A 17,921-nucleotide genomic window follows, 5' to 3' on the forward strand; every position below is an offset into this window, starting at 1 on the left:
GGATATGCAGTCTGAGAAACCATATTTCTTGACCTCAGTGAATTCTAATACATTGAGGGTAAAAGTTACATGTACAGGAATCACAAAGCAGAATAAAACTAGACAAGTGGGATGGGGTAGAGTAGGAGGGAGGTGCGAGAGGGAGATGATACCTGTCTACATATAGCTGATTTATTTCCTTGTACAGCAGAAACTAATGCAACATTGTAAAGCAATCATACTTCAGTAAAAAACAAAGCTAAGTGCTTTATCTGTTACAAAGTTCGAGAATCTGACACTGGCTAGAGCATGGTAGATCGATGAATATTTATTATATGAATAAAATACCTGAGTGAATACAAATGAATGAATATTCTACTCTTGTCATTGGCTGCATAATATCCTATTGTGTGCCTATATTCTAATTTATTTAACCCCATTATTATTTATGTTGTTTCCAATCATTTTACTCATGAGGAAGAATAAGATAAATACCTAGGGGTAGAATTTCTGGATATTCTACTTTTGACAGATACTGTAGTCTGTAGAGATTGTTCAATTTATATGCCACAAACAATGCAGGAGATAATTTACCTCCTTGATAATATGGTGTGCTTTGGATTCTTAGATCTTTGCAAATCTTTTAACTAAAAGTATCCATATAGATTTAATTTGTGTCTCTCTTCTTACAAGTAAGGGAAAAAAAAAAAACCTTTCCATGTGATTGAGTCACTGGTATTTCCTTTTCTGTGAACTGTCACTTTTTATTTACTCTTTTTTAAGTTTTTTGTTTGTTTGTTTTTTTCCTGAAAAAAAAATGAGCTCTTTGCCTGAAAGTAGCCAATATTTTTTTTCTCAGTTTTTCATTTGTCATTTGAATTTTGGGGGGCATGTAGACATTACTTTCTTGAAGGCTTTTTAGGTTTTGTTTCATCTTCCGGAATGGCCTTGATAAGCCTAAGAGGTTGTTTTTAATTCCCATTGAGAATGTTCATGGTTTTAGTTTGCCTGGTCTGTTTGTTTTTTGGTGTGGCTGTTAACAATTTTGAGTTATCTGGAATATATTTAGTTGTAAGATAGAGGATGTGAAATCAACTTAATTTTTTCCAGATGAATAGTCAGGTGTGTGTGCCAATACTAGTTCTTACATAACCCATAAAATTATATATTCTTTTTTCATTTAGGTAAAATTGGTATATAACAGTACACTAGTTTCAGGCTTAGAACACAATAATTTGATATTTTTACACACTATGAAGTGATCACCACAATAAGTATAGTTTCCATCCTTCAGCATGTGTTTGGACTGCCTTGACTCTACGCGCACTTCCTAAGCTGCTTCTCCTCTGAGCTGTTCTCTGTATCTGTGAGTTTTGTTTTGATTTGTGTGTTCATTTGCTTTGTTTTTTAGCTTCCACATGTAAGTGAAATCGTGTGGTATTTGTGTTTCTCTCTGATTTATTTCATTTAGCACAGTAACCTCCAGATGCGTCCATGCTGTCCCAAATGGCAAGATTTCCTTCTTTTTTTATGGTTGAATGGTTTCCAGTTTGTGTGTGTGTGTGTGTGTGATATCTTCTTTATCCATGCATCATACATTGACAGACACTTTGGGTGCTCCCATTTCTTGGCTGTTGTAAATAATGCTGTGGTGAACACAGGGGTGTATATACCTTTGGGGGTTAATGTTTTCATTTTCTTTGGATAAATACCTGAAAGTAGAATATGTGGATCGTGGCAGTTCTATTTTTAATTAGTGGAGGAACCTCCACACTGTTTTCCCCTTCATCAAATTTATATGCCCACCAATAGTGCACAAGGGTTCCTTTTTCTCCACATCCTCTCCAGTGTTGCTGCTGCTGCTGCTGCTAAGTCGCCTCAGTCGTGTCTGACTCTGTGCGACCCTATAGACGGCAGCCCACCAGGCTCCTCTGTCCCTGGGATTCTCCAGGCAAGAACACCAGAGTGGTTTGCCATTTCCTTCTCCAGTGCATGAAAGTGAAAAGTGAAAGTGAAGACGCTCAGTGGTGTCCGACTCTTAGCTACCCCATGGACTGCAGCCTACCAGGCTCCTCTGTCCATGGGATTTTCCAGGCAAGAGTACTGGAGTGGGTTGCCATTGTCTTCTCCGCTCCAATACTTGTAATAAAATTTTATTTAATTGAGGGGTCAGTTAAGTGTAGATTGAGTACCAAACAGGAAAGATACAATTTGTGTATTTAGTGTTCTTCATATTTAAGAATGCTAGTGTTTCAGTGGTGATTTATCCTGGATATTTTGACCTGATTCAGAAAAGGTACCACTCTGCTCACTTATCTTTCTTGTGCACTAGCCATTCTTATTTTTCTGAGCCTGTACAGGGGTGCTTGACAACAAACCAAGTGTTATTAATAAATGCTTACACTTTCTGTTGTGTTTTTCCCCAACCTGTCAATTTATCTATCTAAACATTTTTTTTCCTGTCGTACTTATCACTGTAATACGTGTATTCTCAGAGATTTTCATTTGCCATTTGCCACCAGTAATTTGGTCTAATTTAAAAATATCACAGACTATGCAATATTTAATGAATAATAATTAAAAATAGATTTCAATTACATCTTAAAGTAATTTTGTCATATCTAGAGAATTTTCAGGATTTGTAAGCCTAATTAGTCAGTTAGCCCGGTAATCACAATACCTATAAATAAAGATAATGCATTTTAGAGAACTAGCCATCTCTGGGCAGAACACTGTAAAAGATAAATTGTTAATAGCAACCCATCTTCTCTCTTATTTGATTTTAAAGAACTCCATATGCTTATTCTCTGACAAAATACCCTTAATGAGATAGTATCTTAGTTGTATTCTAGCTTAGGGTGAAATAGGAACATTTATTTTTTAAATACTTTAAACTTTTATATGACCACTAAAGCACAGTTGGAGTTAATGACACATGCTGAAAGAATGATTGGCTGTTGGTAATTCATTAGTTTTCTCTGATTGAAGATAGGAGGTGTAGAAACCATTAACCCCAAAATACATCCTAGTTCACATTTCAATTCACATTTCAATTCACATTCTGATATGTATATCAGAATGTTTTCTACCTTAATAAATGGAAGTTAAATGTGGATCATATTTTTGGTTACATGAGAAAAATATTATTGTAGTTATTAATGTTCTTGTAAAGTGAGATCATGAATTAATTCCTTTCTTTTCCTAGCCACAAATTTCTGCTTTAATTGTTAAACTATATATAGAAAACTAAATTAGCATTGTCACTTTTTCTTTCAACTTAATCTTTTGTAATATTTTGACAGTGCCGAGAATCTATTTCAGGCCACGTCTTAAAGGTATTAACATTTTACAATTGCTTGAAAAAGTTTTATCATTATCTACACAGCTCACTTATTTTAACTCAAATTCTCCTTTCCCCAGTTGCTTAATTGATTTTCTTTTATTGCTTAGAAATTGTGATTTAGCATTTGACTAGAGTTTACCTCTGGGCATGAGAAAGTAGGGTTTATTTTAGCCAGTTAATGTATATTGTGCAATTTGTGCCAAGACAGAAGACTAAAAAAAAACCAGCTAGAGTGGTTCAGTTTGGGGGACAGAAACACCCTTTCAACAAAGTTTGGGACAGTGGTGTCTCCTTGCTGCTGGCCATAGTGGAATAGTGGTAGCAGCTCATGGGATGTATGAGGAGGGGTAGGGATGAGATTTTCTTGACCACACTGATACGGGGGCTTCATATGCTGGGGTGGCACTGGTGGTAAAGAACCTGCCTGCCAGTGCAGGAGACGGAAGAGATGCGGGTTCGATCCCTGGATTGGGAAGATATCCTGAACGAGGGCACAGCAACCCACTCCAGGATTCTTACCTGGAGAATCCCATGAACAGAGGAGCCTGGCGGGCTACAGTCCATAGGGTTGCAAAGAGTCAGACACGACTGAACCAATGTAGCATGCACTCACATACCGTTGGATTACATCTTCACTGGTGTCATTAGAAAAATACTTCTTAGGTACATCTTCGTGTAAGTTGTATTCATAGCAGCACACACTCACTTGACGGTCAGTTGTATCTAACATATCTGGTTACTAAAGGGGAGGTAAATCTATCCCCTTTGTTTAAACAATTGTGAAAACTGGGTTGCAATATGTTTTGAGCAATTTTAAGTTTTATGTTGTTTCTGTTCAGCTGCTAAGTTGCGTCTGACTCTTTGTGTCCCCAACTGCAGCACGCCAGGCTTCCCTGTCCTTCATTATCTCCCGGAGTTTGTGCAAACTAGTGCCCATTGAGTCAGTGAGGCCATCCAACCATCTCATCCTCTGTCGCCTCTTTTTCCTCCTGCCCTCAATTTTTCCCAGCATCAGAGTCTTTTTCCAGTGAGGTGACTCTTCACATCAGGTGGCAAAAGTGTTAAAGCTTCAGCATCAGTCCTTCCAATGAATATTCAGGGTTGATTTTCTTTAGGATTGACTGGTTTGATCTCCTTGCTGCCCGAGGGGCTCTCAAGAGTCTTTTCCAGCACAGCAGTTCAAAAGCATGTATTAACCATGGACACAGGAGCCTGGCAGGCTACAGTCCATGGGCTTGCAAAGAGTCAAGACACGACTGAGCAACTAACACTTTAAGTTCTATCATTTTTCTTATTTTCTGTTGCTTAGAAAATAACATATAAGGAATATTGCCTTCTGTTTGACTTTTGAATGTTTAGAGCAAACCCAGCATATGTGTGAAGCAGTCATTATGGGTGAGTCAGTCAAGTAAAAATTAAGTATTTAAAAAATATGTGCAGCTTGGTCATTTTGAGGCTGTTGGTCCTTCAGATGGGACTAGAGTGCATTTGCTTTGCTGTATGTGATGGACAGAAGCAGAGACATTGTATGCTGTGGAAAAGGGAAATTTATAAGGAATATTAGGAAAATATTCACTTGGGAAATTTGGACAGTGGTACAATTGATCATTTAGAGTTGGCTTAGAGCTGTTATTGTTTCCTTAGAACTTTAGCTCGAGCTCCTGTCTAAACTGGGAACTTTTTGTGTTGGCAGCTAAAATTATATATTTTCAAAGAAGTTTTTAAGTATCTCTGAGCATCACAGAATTTTCACCAACAGGAACAGCACTGCCACTGCCGTTACTTTCCTTCCATTATATGAAGCAAGCCAGATCCTCTCATTCTCACTCACTCGCATTTCTTTTTATTCCTTCCCTCCTATTTCCATTAATTAAAGAAATCTTCTAGTGACTATCATTATAACTTTAAAGAATATCTTTTTATCCCTATCCCTTGAATAACAGGTCTAAATAATGTCTTTATCTTCACACTGTGAAAAATCAGGAAATTAACACATCTTCAGTTTTCACCTTTTCTTTCCCACTTTGTGTTCCAATGATTGCTTTATAGATGACTGGTTTGCATTGTTATGACTTGTGATGATTGTATTCTATTCTGAAATACAATGAAATCTCTTATAGGTTGATAATGTTTAAAAATCAGTTTTTTTCTGAATAGAAAAATTTATGAGCCTTGCTTGTTCTGAAATGTTTTTATTTAGGCATCACTGTTGATTTTTAGTTTAGATGGTTTATAAACACCTAAAAAAATCTGGTTTTATCCATTGGTCTTTTTTTGCCTCTTTATCACTTTTAAAATTGACATATATTTGATTTACAATATTGTTTTGGTTTCAGGTGTACAACATAATGATTCAGTATTCTTGTAGACTAGACTCCATTTAGATCATCATACAATATGGGCTTATATTCCTTGTGTTTACAGTATAGCCTTGTAGCTTATTTGTTTTCTACACAGTCGTTTGTACCTCTTAACTGCATGTACATATAATCCTCTGCTCTCCCCCTGCCTTTCCCCACTTCCCTTTTCCCAGTGGCAGCTACTAATTGGTTTGCTCAGCAGTCTGTCTATAAAAATATTATTCTACTGACTTCTAGCATCCAGTATTGATGATGAAAAGTCTGATGCCAGTCTGAATTTCTGTAGAAACCCTCTTTTCTCTCTGAAAATTCTTGCAGTTTTCTTTCTGCTATTGGCATTTACAGTGATTTCATAGGGGAGCCAAATAAATGACCACACCGAGGAGCCTTAAAACAACAGAAATGTATTGTCTCCCAGTGCTGGGTAAAAGGCAGAAATCAAGGTGTCAGCAGTGCCATACTCTCTCTGAAGACTTTAGGGAAGGATCTTTTCATGCCCTTCTCATAGCCTGTGGTCCAGCTGGTAGCCCTTGGTGTTCCTGGCTTGGAAATGCATAAATCTAGTCTCCCTCCGTCTTCACATGGTGTCTAGCTCTGTTTTCCTTCTCCCCTTCTTATGAGGACACAAGCCCACCCTTATCGGGCGTCAACTTAACTTGATTCCATCTGCAAAGACCCTATTTCCCAGTATGGTCACCTTTCCAAGTACTTGGGATTAGCACTTCAACACATATTTTCTGGCAGACACAATTCAACCGATAATAGCATTATACATGTTGATTAGGATATGAACAATATGCTTATTTAATCCTATTTAACACACACAGTAGACCGTTTCAGTTAAGACTTGCATTTTTTTTCAACTCAAAGTAATTAATTGTCTTCTATATTTTCTTAATTATTTTTTCTCTTCCATTGTCTCGGATGTTTCTTTCTGGAGCTTACATTTATTAGATATTTGACTTCCTGGGTGACCCTCCCTATTTCATTTTCTCTCTGTTTTAGTTTCCCTTGGACTCATTTTTATGCATAGTTATTTTATTTAATGGAGAAGGAAATGGCAACCCACTCCAGTATTCTTGTCTGGAGAATCCCATGGACCAAGGAGCCTGGTGGGCCACAGTCCAGGGGGTCGCAAAACAGTCGGACACGACTGAGCGACTGACACTCACACATTTTATTTAAAATATGGTCTATTATAATACTTCATCTATATTATGAATCTTCAAGTCTTTTCACATGAGTGAATTTTCTACATAACAGATACTTATTCCATTTAGCACCACAGTAATTCTAGATGTACTAATTCTTTTTTTACAAAGTATTTCTATCTTTTCATCTTCTGTATATTGTCCCTTTGACTCTTTTATGCTTTGTGTTGTGGAAGATTCCTTCACTTTCCCAGTTATCAAAGTGTTATTTAGTTGCTCCATCGTGTCTGACTTTTTGCAATGCCATGGACTGTAGCATGCCAGGCTACTGTGTCCATGGAATTCTCCAGGCAAGAATATTGGAGTGGATAGCCATTCCATTCTCTAGGGAATCTTTCCAACCCAAGGATCAAACCTGGGTCTCCTGCACTGCAGGTGGATTCTTTACCACCTGAGCCACCAGGGGGTCCTTATTCCTTTCTTTTACAGCCAATTTTGAAATTTCTTTTGTACAATCTATACAATCATTTTAATTTCCAAGATTGCTTTATTTTTATTTTCTATTTTTTTGAATGTGGTGTGTGCTCACATTTTCTGAGGACAATAACTATAATTATTTGAATGTTTTTTTTGTGTGTGATTCCCTGAATCATTTCTATTTTCACTGGGGCTAGTTATTCTTTGTTTTAATTAGTTTTTATTGGAGTATTCTTGCGTTACAGTGTTGTGTAAGTTTCTACTGTACAGCAGAGTGAATCAGCTGTACGTATATAAATACCCTCTCTTTTTTGAATTTCCTTTCCGTTTAGGTAACCAGAGAGCCCTGAGTAGAGTTCCCTGAGCTGTACAGTAGGTTCTCATTAGATAGTCTGTTTTATTCCTAGAAGTGAATATGTATCAATCCCAGTCTCCCGATTCATCTCACTCCCTTTCCCATTTGGTGTCCGTACGTTTGTTCTCTACATCTGTGCCTCTATTTCTGTTTTACAAACAAGATCAGTTACCAGTTTTCTAGATTCCACATGTACACATTAATATGTCATATTTGTTTTTCTCTTTTAAAAAATATTTATTTACGTGTTGGCTGTTGTGGGTTTTTGTTGCTTCTCACCAGTTTCCTCTAGTGCACAGCTCTAGGCGAGCAGGCTCAGTAGCTGTGGCACATGGGCTTAGTTGCTCCGAGTCACGTGGAATCTTCCTGGACCAGGGATCAAACTGGTGTCCCCCACGCTGCAAGGCAGACCCTTAACCAGTGGAGCCTCAGGGAAGTCCCAGGGCTGTCCTCAGTGTTCTTGCTTTTCCCTGTGACTCGTGGTGGTATGTCATAGTTACAGAGATCCATAAATGACCTGCATGGGCTTCCACTGCAGTTTTGAGAGTCTGTTTCTCTAATAGCTTTCTCATGTAAATGACAAGGCTTACGCTGAATTCTGGGTGAGGGAAGAATACAGGAGTGGGTAGCCATTCCCTTCTCCAGGGTATCTTCCTCACTCAGGAAATGAACCTGGGTGTCCTGCATTTTATAAGCAGATTCTTTACCATCTGAGCCACCAGGGAAGCCCCCCCGCAAAATGATACACAGGCTTTCTTGGAGTGTACGTGTGTGTGTGTGTGTGAGAGAGAGAGAGAGGAAGAGAAAACAAGCTGGAAGTACTAACAAGTGTTAAAATCAGGAGGTTTTTCCTTATGGGTTGAAATCTTTAATATATTTTCTCTTTTTACTGGGGTAACCCCTCCTCTCCCCTGCATTCTTCTTCTTATTTGATCAGGATCTTTGAAGTTACTTCCAGCCCTATTCAGCTTCTCTGTCAATCTCTAACACCTTCATTTGGCATCTTCTCCAGGCAGGTATTCTTGTTTCTTGAGAGAACATTTCTGCATTTCTCTAACTTTATCCTCTGGGTAAAAGCCTCTGCTGCTTGTCACTCTGTTTATACTTGTCAGAGAGAGGAGGGCCTAAACTTCCCAGCTATTCAGATGTTCTTTCTGGAGTTGCCAGCTGATTATCCCACCTCCCATCTCCACTCTATGTACTGTTTGGCTGGGAACCTAGGAAGGCCTGTTCTAACTCTAATCTCTTGCAGAGCAATTTCTTCTCTTCTTTCTCTGATGGATGAATCTCATCTTCATTTTGTTTGCAAAAATACTTCAACATTTCTGTATTTTTTTCTGGCAAGCAATCTTGTTTTTCAGTATTGTGATATGAAATGAAAGTGAAAGTGTTAGTTCCTCAGCCATGTCTGACTCTTTGCGACCCCATGGACTGTAGCCCACCAGACTCCTCTGTCCATGGAATTCTCCATGCGAGAATACTGGAATGGGTAGCCATTCCCTTCTCCAGAGGATCTTCCCAACCCAGGGATTGAACCTGGGTCTCCTCCATTGCAGGGAGATTCTTTACCAGCTGAGCCACCAGGGAAGACTATGTCTATTAAAATATAAATTTCAGTGGATCTTGGAAAGAAGAACATGTACTGTGTACTATTTTCCAATGCATATTTTCTCATACTTTTCAATTTTTTAATTTCTTGTCTAAGATGTTTTACCATATGCAGTTTTGTGCATTTTACATGGGTGTGCATACACATATACAGAAGAATTATATTTATAAAATGGACTGTCAGGATTTTGTCATGTATTTTCTGCCTGCTTTTTAATTGTCTTCTGCATCTAGGAAGGTACAAATATATATGATTGTTATACAGTGTTTTCCCATATTGATGATGTATAAAGTATATTTTAAACATTAATCATCAAGAAATCAAATAAGTTCTTGAATATTTAATGAGTCTATTTTAGTCATTGGTCTTAAGAACTGAGACACTTTCAAGTTAAACACTTTTGTAGTTGTGTAAAATAATTTAATGGCAGAACTTGAAGGTTTGATAGTTTTCTTTTTTCCCCCATTTCATTGAGATATAATTGGCATATAATATTGTCAGTGATATATGTATATATTGTGAAATGATTACTATAATAAATTTAGTTAACAATCTCACAGTCATAATTTTTTTTCTTAAAATGGGAACATTTAAGATCTACTCTCTTAGGAACTTTCAAATATATGCTCTAGTATGGCTAACTATAATCAGCATGCTTTACATTACATATCAGAATTTGTCTCATTTTTTTCTTTTGTATTTGTTCTATCTTAATTGTTTTGATACCAGTCAAGTAACTTTACTCAAATTAAGAGGAAAGTGTTTAAATCTTTCTTTTTCAGCAAAGAATCGTGGAATTGCCATTCCAGTGGATTTGGACAGCCAAGTGAATACTCTTTTCTTGAAGAGTCATTCAAATATGGTGCAGAGAGCGGCCATGGGCTGGAGACTATCAGCTCGCTCTGGACCACGCTTTAAGGAAGCTCTTGGAGGGCCTTCTTGGGATTACAGAAATATTATTGAAAAGTTACAGGTACAATAAGAGCATGAAATGACATTAATATTTTCTAAATTATAATTTTAATATATGTGACCACATAAATAAACTATGGTTAAAACTATTAAATTCTAGTTGGGTACAAGGCTTTGCTTTCCAATGTCCAACCAACATTATCCTTTTTAAAACATTGCTTCCAGATAGAAGTTGTTGGGAGTCTTTTTCTTTTTTTCTTTTTGAGTAGGTATTATTTAATGTGCTCTGACAGTGAGGTTGGAGAAGGCAATGGCACCCTATTCCAGTACTCTTGCCTGGAAAATCCCATGGACGGAGGAGCCTGGTAGGCTACAGTCCATGGGGTCGCTAGAGTCGGACACGACTGAGCGACTTCCCTTTCACTTTTCACTTTCATGCATTGGAGAAGGAAATGGCAACCCACTCCAGTGTTCTTGCCTGGAGAATCCCAGGGACAGGGGAACCTGGTGGGCTGCCGTCTCTGGGGTCGCACAGAGTCGGACACGACTGAAGCGACTTAGCAGCAGCAGACAGTGAGGTAATGGGTCTTAATATCAAAATAATAACTGTAATACATTTTGTGGAATAATTTACTGTAAAGACCCATGTAATAAGTATTTCACAACCTTGCTTCAGTTCATGTCTCAATATCCTTTTATACTTCTTTGATGAGAATGGTGTGAGCACCTTTACTCCCAAATTATTTGCATAGTATCCCACTCCTGTGTTTGGCCTGGACATTCTGGGACACTGAGTAAAGAGAGGCATTGTATTAATCTACCCAGACTGCCATCACGAAATACCACAGCCTGGGTGGTTTAACCGACAGAAATTTCTTTCTCACAGCTCTGGAGCTAGAAATTCAAGACCAAGGCGCTGGCAGCTTTGTTTTCTTGGGCGGTCTGTCTCCTTGGCTTGCAGGTGGCATGCGTGCCACCGTACCCTCATGTGGTCTTCCCTCTGTGCACACACTTCTCTGTCCTGATTGCTTCTTGTAAGGCCACCGGTCATTTCGAAGTAGAGCCCCTCAATATGAATTCATTTTACTTGAATTACCTCTTTAAAGGCCCTGACTCCAAATATAGTCACATTCTGAAGCATCGCTGTGTATGTGCTGTGTGCTCAGCCACTCAGTCGTGTCCGTCTTTGCGGCCCTGTGGGCTGCAGCCCTGCCAGGCTCCTCTGCCCATGGAATTTCCCAGGCAAGAATACTGGAGTGGGTTGCCATTCCCTTCTCCAGGGGATCTTCCTGGCGCAGGGATTGAACCCACATCTCTTGCATCTCCTGCATTGTCAGGTAGATTTTTTTTTTTTTTTTTTTTACCACTAACACCATCTGGGAAGCATCAAAGCACCAGGATTAGGGCTTTATCATATGAATTTTGAGAGGGACATAATTCGGCCCATAGGAGATACCTTCCCACTCACATAACCAGTGAAAGATGTCATGGCACAAACTGGAGTATGGCTTGAGGAAAGTTTTTGGCATGGAGAATGGTCACAACATGAACTGGAATAAATATTATAAGAGGTAATGAGTAGATTACTTGGTGAAGATTCAGAATTTTAATAGATGAATGTAGTCGCCCCCATTTGACACAACCTAGAGAAAGCCCGTGCACAGCAATGAAGACCCAGCAAAGCCAAAAATAACTAACTAAATAAATAAAATTATAAAAAAAAATGAAGGCAAGGTCAACAGACCTGTTGCTTCTTAGATGGAGATAGAGAGGGAGCATGAGGGACATTGAAGAGGCATGATGATTGGAGACTAGGTAACATTATAGACCCTGGACTGTCAGAAGGAAGGAGAGAATACAGTAATAGGATGTTGGTTGTGCTCATTGAACACACAGTGAATTAGATTTATTGGCTACTGAATGTACTGGAAAGTAGGTCTATATTTGGAGGTAAGAGTTGGTTGGTGTTGCTAAAAGAAAGAGTATGCTGCTGCTGCTGCTAAGTCGCTTCAGTTGTGTCCAACTCTGTGCAACCCCATAGACAGCAGCCCACTAGGCTCCTCTGTCCCTGGGATTCTCCAGGCAAGAATACTAGAGTGGGTTGCCATTTCCTTCTCCAATGCATGAAAGTGAAAAGTGAAAGTGAAGTCGCTCAGTCCTACTCTAGCGATCCCATGGACTGCAGCCTACCAGGCTCCTCTGTCCATGGGATTTTCCAGGCAAGAGTACTGGAGAGGGGCGCCATTGCCTTCTCTGAAAAGAAAGAGTATAGTGATAGGAAAAACAAAGAACATTTTTTTAGGCTGCCAGAAGTTGCAGAATGGCCAAATAAAATGAGGGAAAAAAGGCACAGTCAGAAAGGAGGCAAGCAGGTTTATGAGAGACAGGGGAGCAGACATTTCAGAGGAGAGATTGTCATGTCAACCAGCATAGAGAGGGCATGCTTTCAACTTATTTCAGCATAGTCAGTTACATTCATTGGATAAATATATATTTGATGAACACTGTACCAGCCACTGTGTTAAGTACTGGAGATAGAACCATGAGGTCTGTGTCCTCATGGAAAATGCATTGTAACCCATTAAGTAAATGATATAATGTTAGATAATTAAAACTGTTGTGAATAAATCATGATAACAGTATGATGGAGAGTCACTGGGAGAGTGATCCTGTAGTGAGGGAGTGCTTCTCCACTGAAGAGACGTTGACACCCAAATGAGGAGGAAAAGTCTGGAGCTTTATGGGAAAGGAAGAGTAAATGCAGTGATGCTTTGGCAGGAATGAGGTTAGGGATTTGAGAAACCAAGAGAATCCCATTGGAGCAGATGGGAGCAAAGGAAGACAGTATTATGAAATAAGTAGCCAAATCACGTAGAGACTGCCATGCATGATAAAGTGTTTGGCTTTATTCTAAATGTGTTGGAAAATCATTGGGGATTTTTAGCAGAAAATAGGCATGACTTGGTTTACCTTTAAAAAAAACACTGTGGATTTTGAGTGGTGAATTGACTATCGGGTCCAGACAGAAGCAATGAGTCTAGTTCATTAGTCATTGCATTAATTCAGGTAAAAGGTAATGGTGGCTTGGCTTAAAGGGGTAGTGATAGCAATGAAGATAATAAATTTTGGATACAGTTGGTCCTAGAGCCATTGGGGCTTGGTGGATGGATGGGAGAGTTGTGGGATGTTGGAAAGAGAAATCAAGGATGAGCCTTGGTATAATATGATTAGATCATTTGCTAAGGTAAGGAAGGATGGGAGAGTTGGAATCAAGAGATTCTGTATGGAGAATCTTAAGTGTGAGATGCCTATGTCAGTATCTATATGGATGTGTCAAACAGACTGACGGATGTATGGGTCTGGGGTGGTTTGGAAAGATATCAATGCAGGAAATATAAATGTGGGAATTTTCAGCATATATATGATGTCAAAACCATGCAATTTCATGAGGTTCCTCACAAGAAACTGTAGATGTAGAAGAGAAAGGACCAGGAATTTGGTAAAGGAGTAGTCAGGACATAGATGGAAAGCAAGGAAAAATGTGATGTTACAGAACCAAGAGTAGAAGGTGTTTGACGAATCAGGAACAGTGTGTAAAATGCTTAGGTAAGATGAGGACAGAAAAGTAACCACTGAATTTAGCAACATGGTGGTGATTGCAGCTAACTGGTATTCAATGATTACTAACATTAAGGAGTGGCCACTACATGTTAGAGACTGTTTCTTCTTTTTTAGTTTTTTAAGCCATTTTTAAAATGAAGCATAGTTAATTTGGGGGATAGTGAGAGCTTCCCTGGTGGCTCAGACGGTAAAGAATCTGCCTGCAATGCAGGAGAACTGGTTTCCATCCCTGGGTCCAGAAGATCCCCTGGAGAAGGGAATGGCAACCCACCCCGGTATTCTTGCCTGGAGATTTCCATGGACAGAGGGGTCTGTTGGGCTACAGTCCATGGGGTCCCAAAGTGCTAACTGGACATGACTAAGCAACTATTTCACATAGTTAATTTGCAGTGTTGTATTAGCTTCAGGTGTATATCAGTGATCATTTTTCAGATTATTTTCCATTATAGGGTTATTACAAAACATTGTAGAGGCTACTGTATGTATTTACTTTTAATCCTCACAGCAAGCCTGTGTAATTGCTAGTATCATTATCCTGGGTTTTCACATTGGGGAAACAATGAATTAAAGAGATTATGTAGTTGACCCATGATCGAAATAGGAGATAAAGACTCACATCATAGATGCCTGGACACAGTTTGTTTAGAGAATGAAATGAAGTCGAGAGGTAATCTGAAAGAGAGGTATGTTTTAGTGATGTTTTCTTAACTACGGTAACTGTGGTCACATTTGATAACCATATTCTCTTCCCGCCTTTGTATAATATCTAGTTTCCGTTTATGTGATTTTTTTTTCCTCCCTGGTAGTCTCTCTCAACTATTATGAGGAATTTCTCAGAAAACTTATTTAGTAATTGAAGGAGAAATGATCACTTTTGCTAAAAGGGAAGGAAAGAGTTAAACAAAAGTTAACTCCTGAAATCTAGTCATAAGAAATCAAGAGACTACCAGGAAGAAAATAACTTAAAAGTATATGCTGAGAGTAACAATAAGCAATTGGCAGTTAGTTTTCTGCTTAACAGAATAAAGCTACAGTTATGGGCAAATAAAGTATTGCGTGATGTGAGTGTTTGCTTTTTTTTTGTTTGTTTTCTTAGTTAATTTTAAAACAAAAAGGGGAGGCTTTCATCATTAAATAATGTTCAATAAATTATCATTGCTTATACTTAATTTAAGAAACATGTCAGTTGACTGCTTTCAGCTATAATTGACAGCAAAAAGTGGCTTAAATAATAAAAAATATATTTTTTCACACTCAAGAAGTCTGAAACTAGGGCTCTTCCTGAGGTGTTTAATTCAGTAGCTTCATTGGTCAGGTTCTCAACCACCATTAGTCTGTTGACTTTCAGCTTAAGGCTGGTTTTCAAAGGTCCTTTGAGGTCTGCCTTGTATTTTGAATTTTCACACTCTGAGGCTATCTTAGAAGCCATAGATAGTTTCTAAAGAATCTGCCCTGCCCACTCCCCAACTCCATACACACCCTCACACTCAGCAGACTTCACTTGATGTCTTATTGGCCAAGATTGTGTCACAGAATCACTCCTAACCAGTTGTTGGCAGGGGAAACCAATCAACCTTGACCCTAGGGGAGGCGGGCAGGGGCTCCTCTCCCTGACAGTGTTATTGCCTGACTGAGAAAAAACATGGAGATTCTGTTAGCAAGGAAAAGGATAAGGAAAGGCTACTGGTAGATGATCAATAGTGTCTGTCAAAAAGTATAATTTGAAATACTACTAAATGTCATCGAACCCTTGTGTAGTACTAATACTGCTTCAGGTAATATATCAGGGAATTCCCCCCACTGGAAAAAAATGGTCAGTTTCAGGTGACCAGTGACACATATGAAGTCTTTTTTAGCTGTTCCCTGAGCATACTCTAACTCCAATTTGATGAATACCTGTACTGTCTGTGGGCTTCCCTGGTTGCTCAGTTGGTAAAGAATCCGCCTGCAATGCAGGAGACCCAGGTTCAATTCCTGGGTCTGGAAGATCCCCTGGAGAAGGGAATGGCTACCTATTCCAGTATTCTGGCCTGGAAAATTCCATGGACTGTTTAGTCCATGGGGTCGCAAAGAGTTGGACATGACAGAGACTTTCACTTTCACTTTTGCACTATCTGTATTACAGTCCCAGACACTGCAGTACTTGTAGCAGTGGCTTTACTGACTTTTTATCTTTCCTGTATATTCCTAGAAAGCTATAGCTACCCACTCCTCCTTTATCATATAAATGAAAAAGGAGATCCAGGAAGTGTTCAGACAGAAAGCCAGCCTCTGCTTAAAGCACATGCATCCAGTGCTTTGGCAAGTAGGGCACCTCTTCTCTGAAAGTCCCACATCTCATTTCTAGTTAGTATTCATAAGCTTGTCGTATTTTTAAAGGATGAAATCTGAGTCAGGTCTTCACATGTCTTCTCTTGTGCTTTATTCCTTAGGATGTAGTGGCCTCCTTGGAGCAACAATTCAGCCCGATGATGCAGGCTGAATTCTCAGTGTTGGTTGATGTGTTGTACAGCCCAGAACTGCTGTTTCCCGAGGGAAGCGATGCGAGAATAAGATGTGGCGCTTTCATGTCGAAGTAAGTGGGTACAGCCGAGATGCTGCAGGTGCTGCCGCGCTGAGCCTGCCTCTGACGTGCCTGCTTTCTGACGCTGCTGGTGCCTCACGACAGTCCACAGAGCATGCGAAGCGTCTAAAATCCCTGCAAGTGTACTTCCGAAATCATTAGTGTGATTCAATGGAAATTTGGTTTTTGGTGATTTTCAGGTTATCATACTTATTAACATTTACTGAAAATGAAGTGTATCATTGGGCACAAAAATATCACATAAAAGAATATCTTGATTATGAGTCCTTTCTATAGCTCTATGGTGTAAACTTTTAAAAGATTTCAGTTTAAGGTCATTGATTTTCCTTAAGAGAAAGAGGAGGGAAAGGGAACTAGCATTTATTGAGGTCTTACTATGTGGGCTATTGTCCTGTGTACGCTTACCCATTGTTATCTGTACAAATGCTCTGAGAGATTGGGCCTCATTTTATTTACTTATTTTTTTTTTGTATGTTACTATTTATTTAATGAAAGAAATGAGGATATATAATACATATTCATATATTTATCTGCTATCATTAAAAAACAATGATGGAAGCCTAAACAATAAAGGCCACTGTGATAATTACTTCATATGAGGATGGAAGGTAGATGTGATTAGGATGAAAGTTAAACTTATCTGAATATATTTTGTATAAGAGCTGAGATCTTTCAATATATTTTCATTACAGACTTGATTTTACATAACTTTAAAATAAAATGAAAATAAAATGCATACAGTTAGTAGTATAACAACAAAGAAAATAAATATGTCAAATGACTTTAAACACAGTAATTTGAATTCAAAGTCTTCAGATCAGATCAGTCGTTCAGTCGTGTCCGACTCTGTGACCCCATGAATCGCAGCACACCAGGCCTCCCCGTCCATCGCCAACTCCCGGAGTTCACTCAGACTCACGTCCATCGAGTCAGTGATGCCATCCAGCCATCTCATCCTCTGTCGTCCCCTTCTCCTCTTGCCCCCAATCCCTCCCAGCATCAGAGTGGCCCAGGTGTGCTTCGGTAACCAGCTGTTAAGTCTCGACCTGGCACTCAGCCATGCTGCTTTGATGATGCTCATCTAAAGCTCTTTCATTTATGTATTTCTCTTAGCATTTTTGTGGTATTGTCAGGTCTATTGCAGTGGGTATGTTATCCTAGAATATTTTCATTTTAATGGTAAAGGAGAAATTCTCAAGGAAATATAAGCAGTTGTGAGACAAAGTTTTAGGTAGCTCCAGAAAGATGCATCTTAATGTTGAGGACCCTTCACTGAATGATTTGTGCAAGTAACTGCATGTTGACTCAAGATGGCCAGGCAGAGGTACATGGTCTCCTTGGGGAGAGAACCTGGATGAAGGATCAGAAGAAGCTGCAACCCCCTTGACCATTATTTGTCACAGCCTCTTCTGTATGGTTGAGAATATGGCTAAAATGATCTCAAAGCCTCCTCTATTGACTGTGACATAGTGAGGCAGAAATTGATGAGGGGACACAGGAAGTGTGTTTCTTTCTTTTACCAGTTAAAGT

General features: G+C 39.0%; 1 protein-coding gene across 2 annotated transcripts in view; it reads left to right on the forward strand.

Annotated features, from left to right (window-relative positions):
* The window catches only part of ITPR2 (inositol 1,4,5-trisphosphate receptor type 2), a 588,791-nt gene that overhangs the window by 304,236 nt on the left and 266,634 nt on the right, over positions 1-17,921 (forward strand). For both annotated transcript variants that reach the window (XM_061417573.1, XM_061417572.1), the window contains exons 35-36: positions 10,057-10,247; positions 16,240-16,382. In XM_061417573.1, the coding sequence (XP_061273557.1) occupies positions 10,057-10,247; positions 16,240-16,382 (334 nt within the window). The remainder of the gene's footprint in view (positions 1-10,056; positions 10,248-16,239; positions 16,383-17,921) is intronic.

This window comes from Bos javanicus, chromosome 5, assembly GCF_032452875.1.
Source record: "Bos javanicus breed banteng chromosome 5, ARS-OSU_banteng_1.0, whole genome shotgun sequence".
In the NCBI taxonomy this organism is placed as follows: domain Eukaryota; kingdom Metazoa; phylum Chordata; class Mammalia; order Artiodactyla; family Bovidae; genus Bos; species Bos javanicus.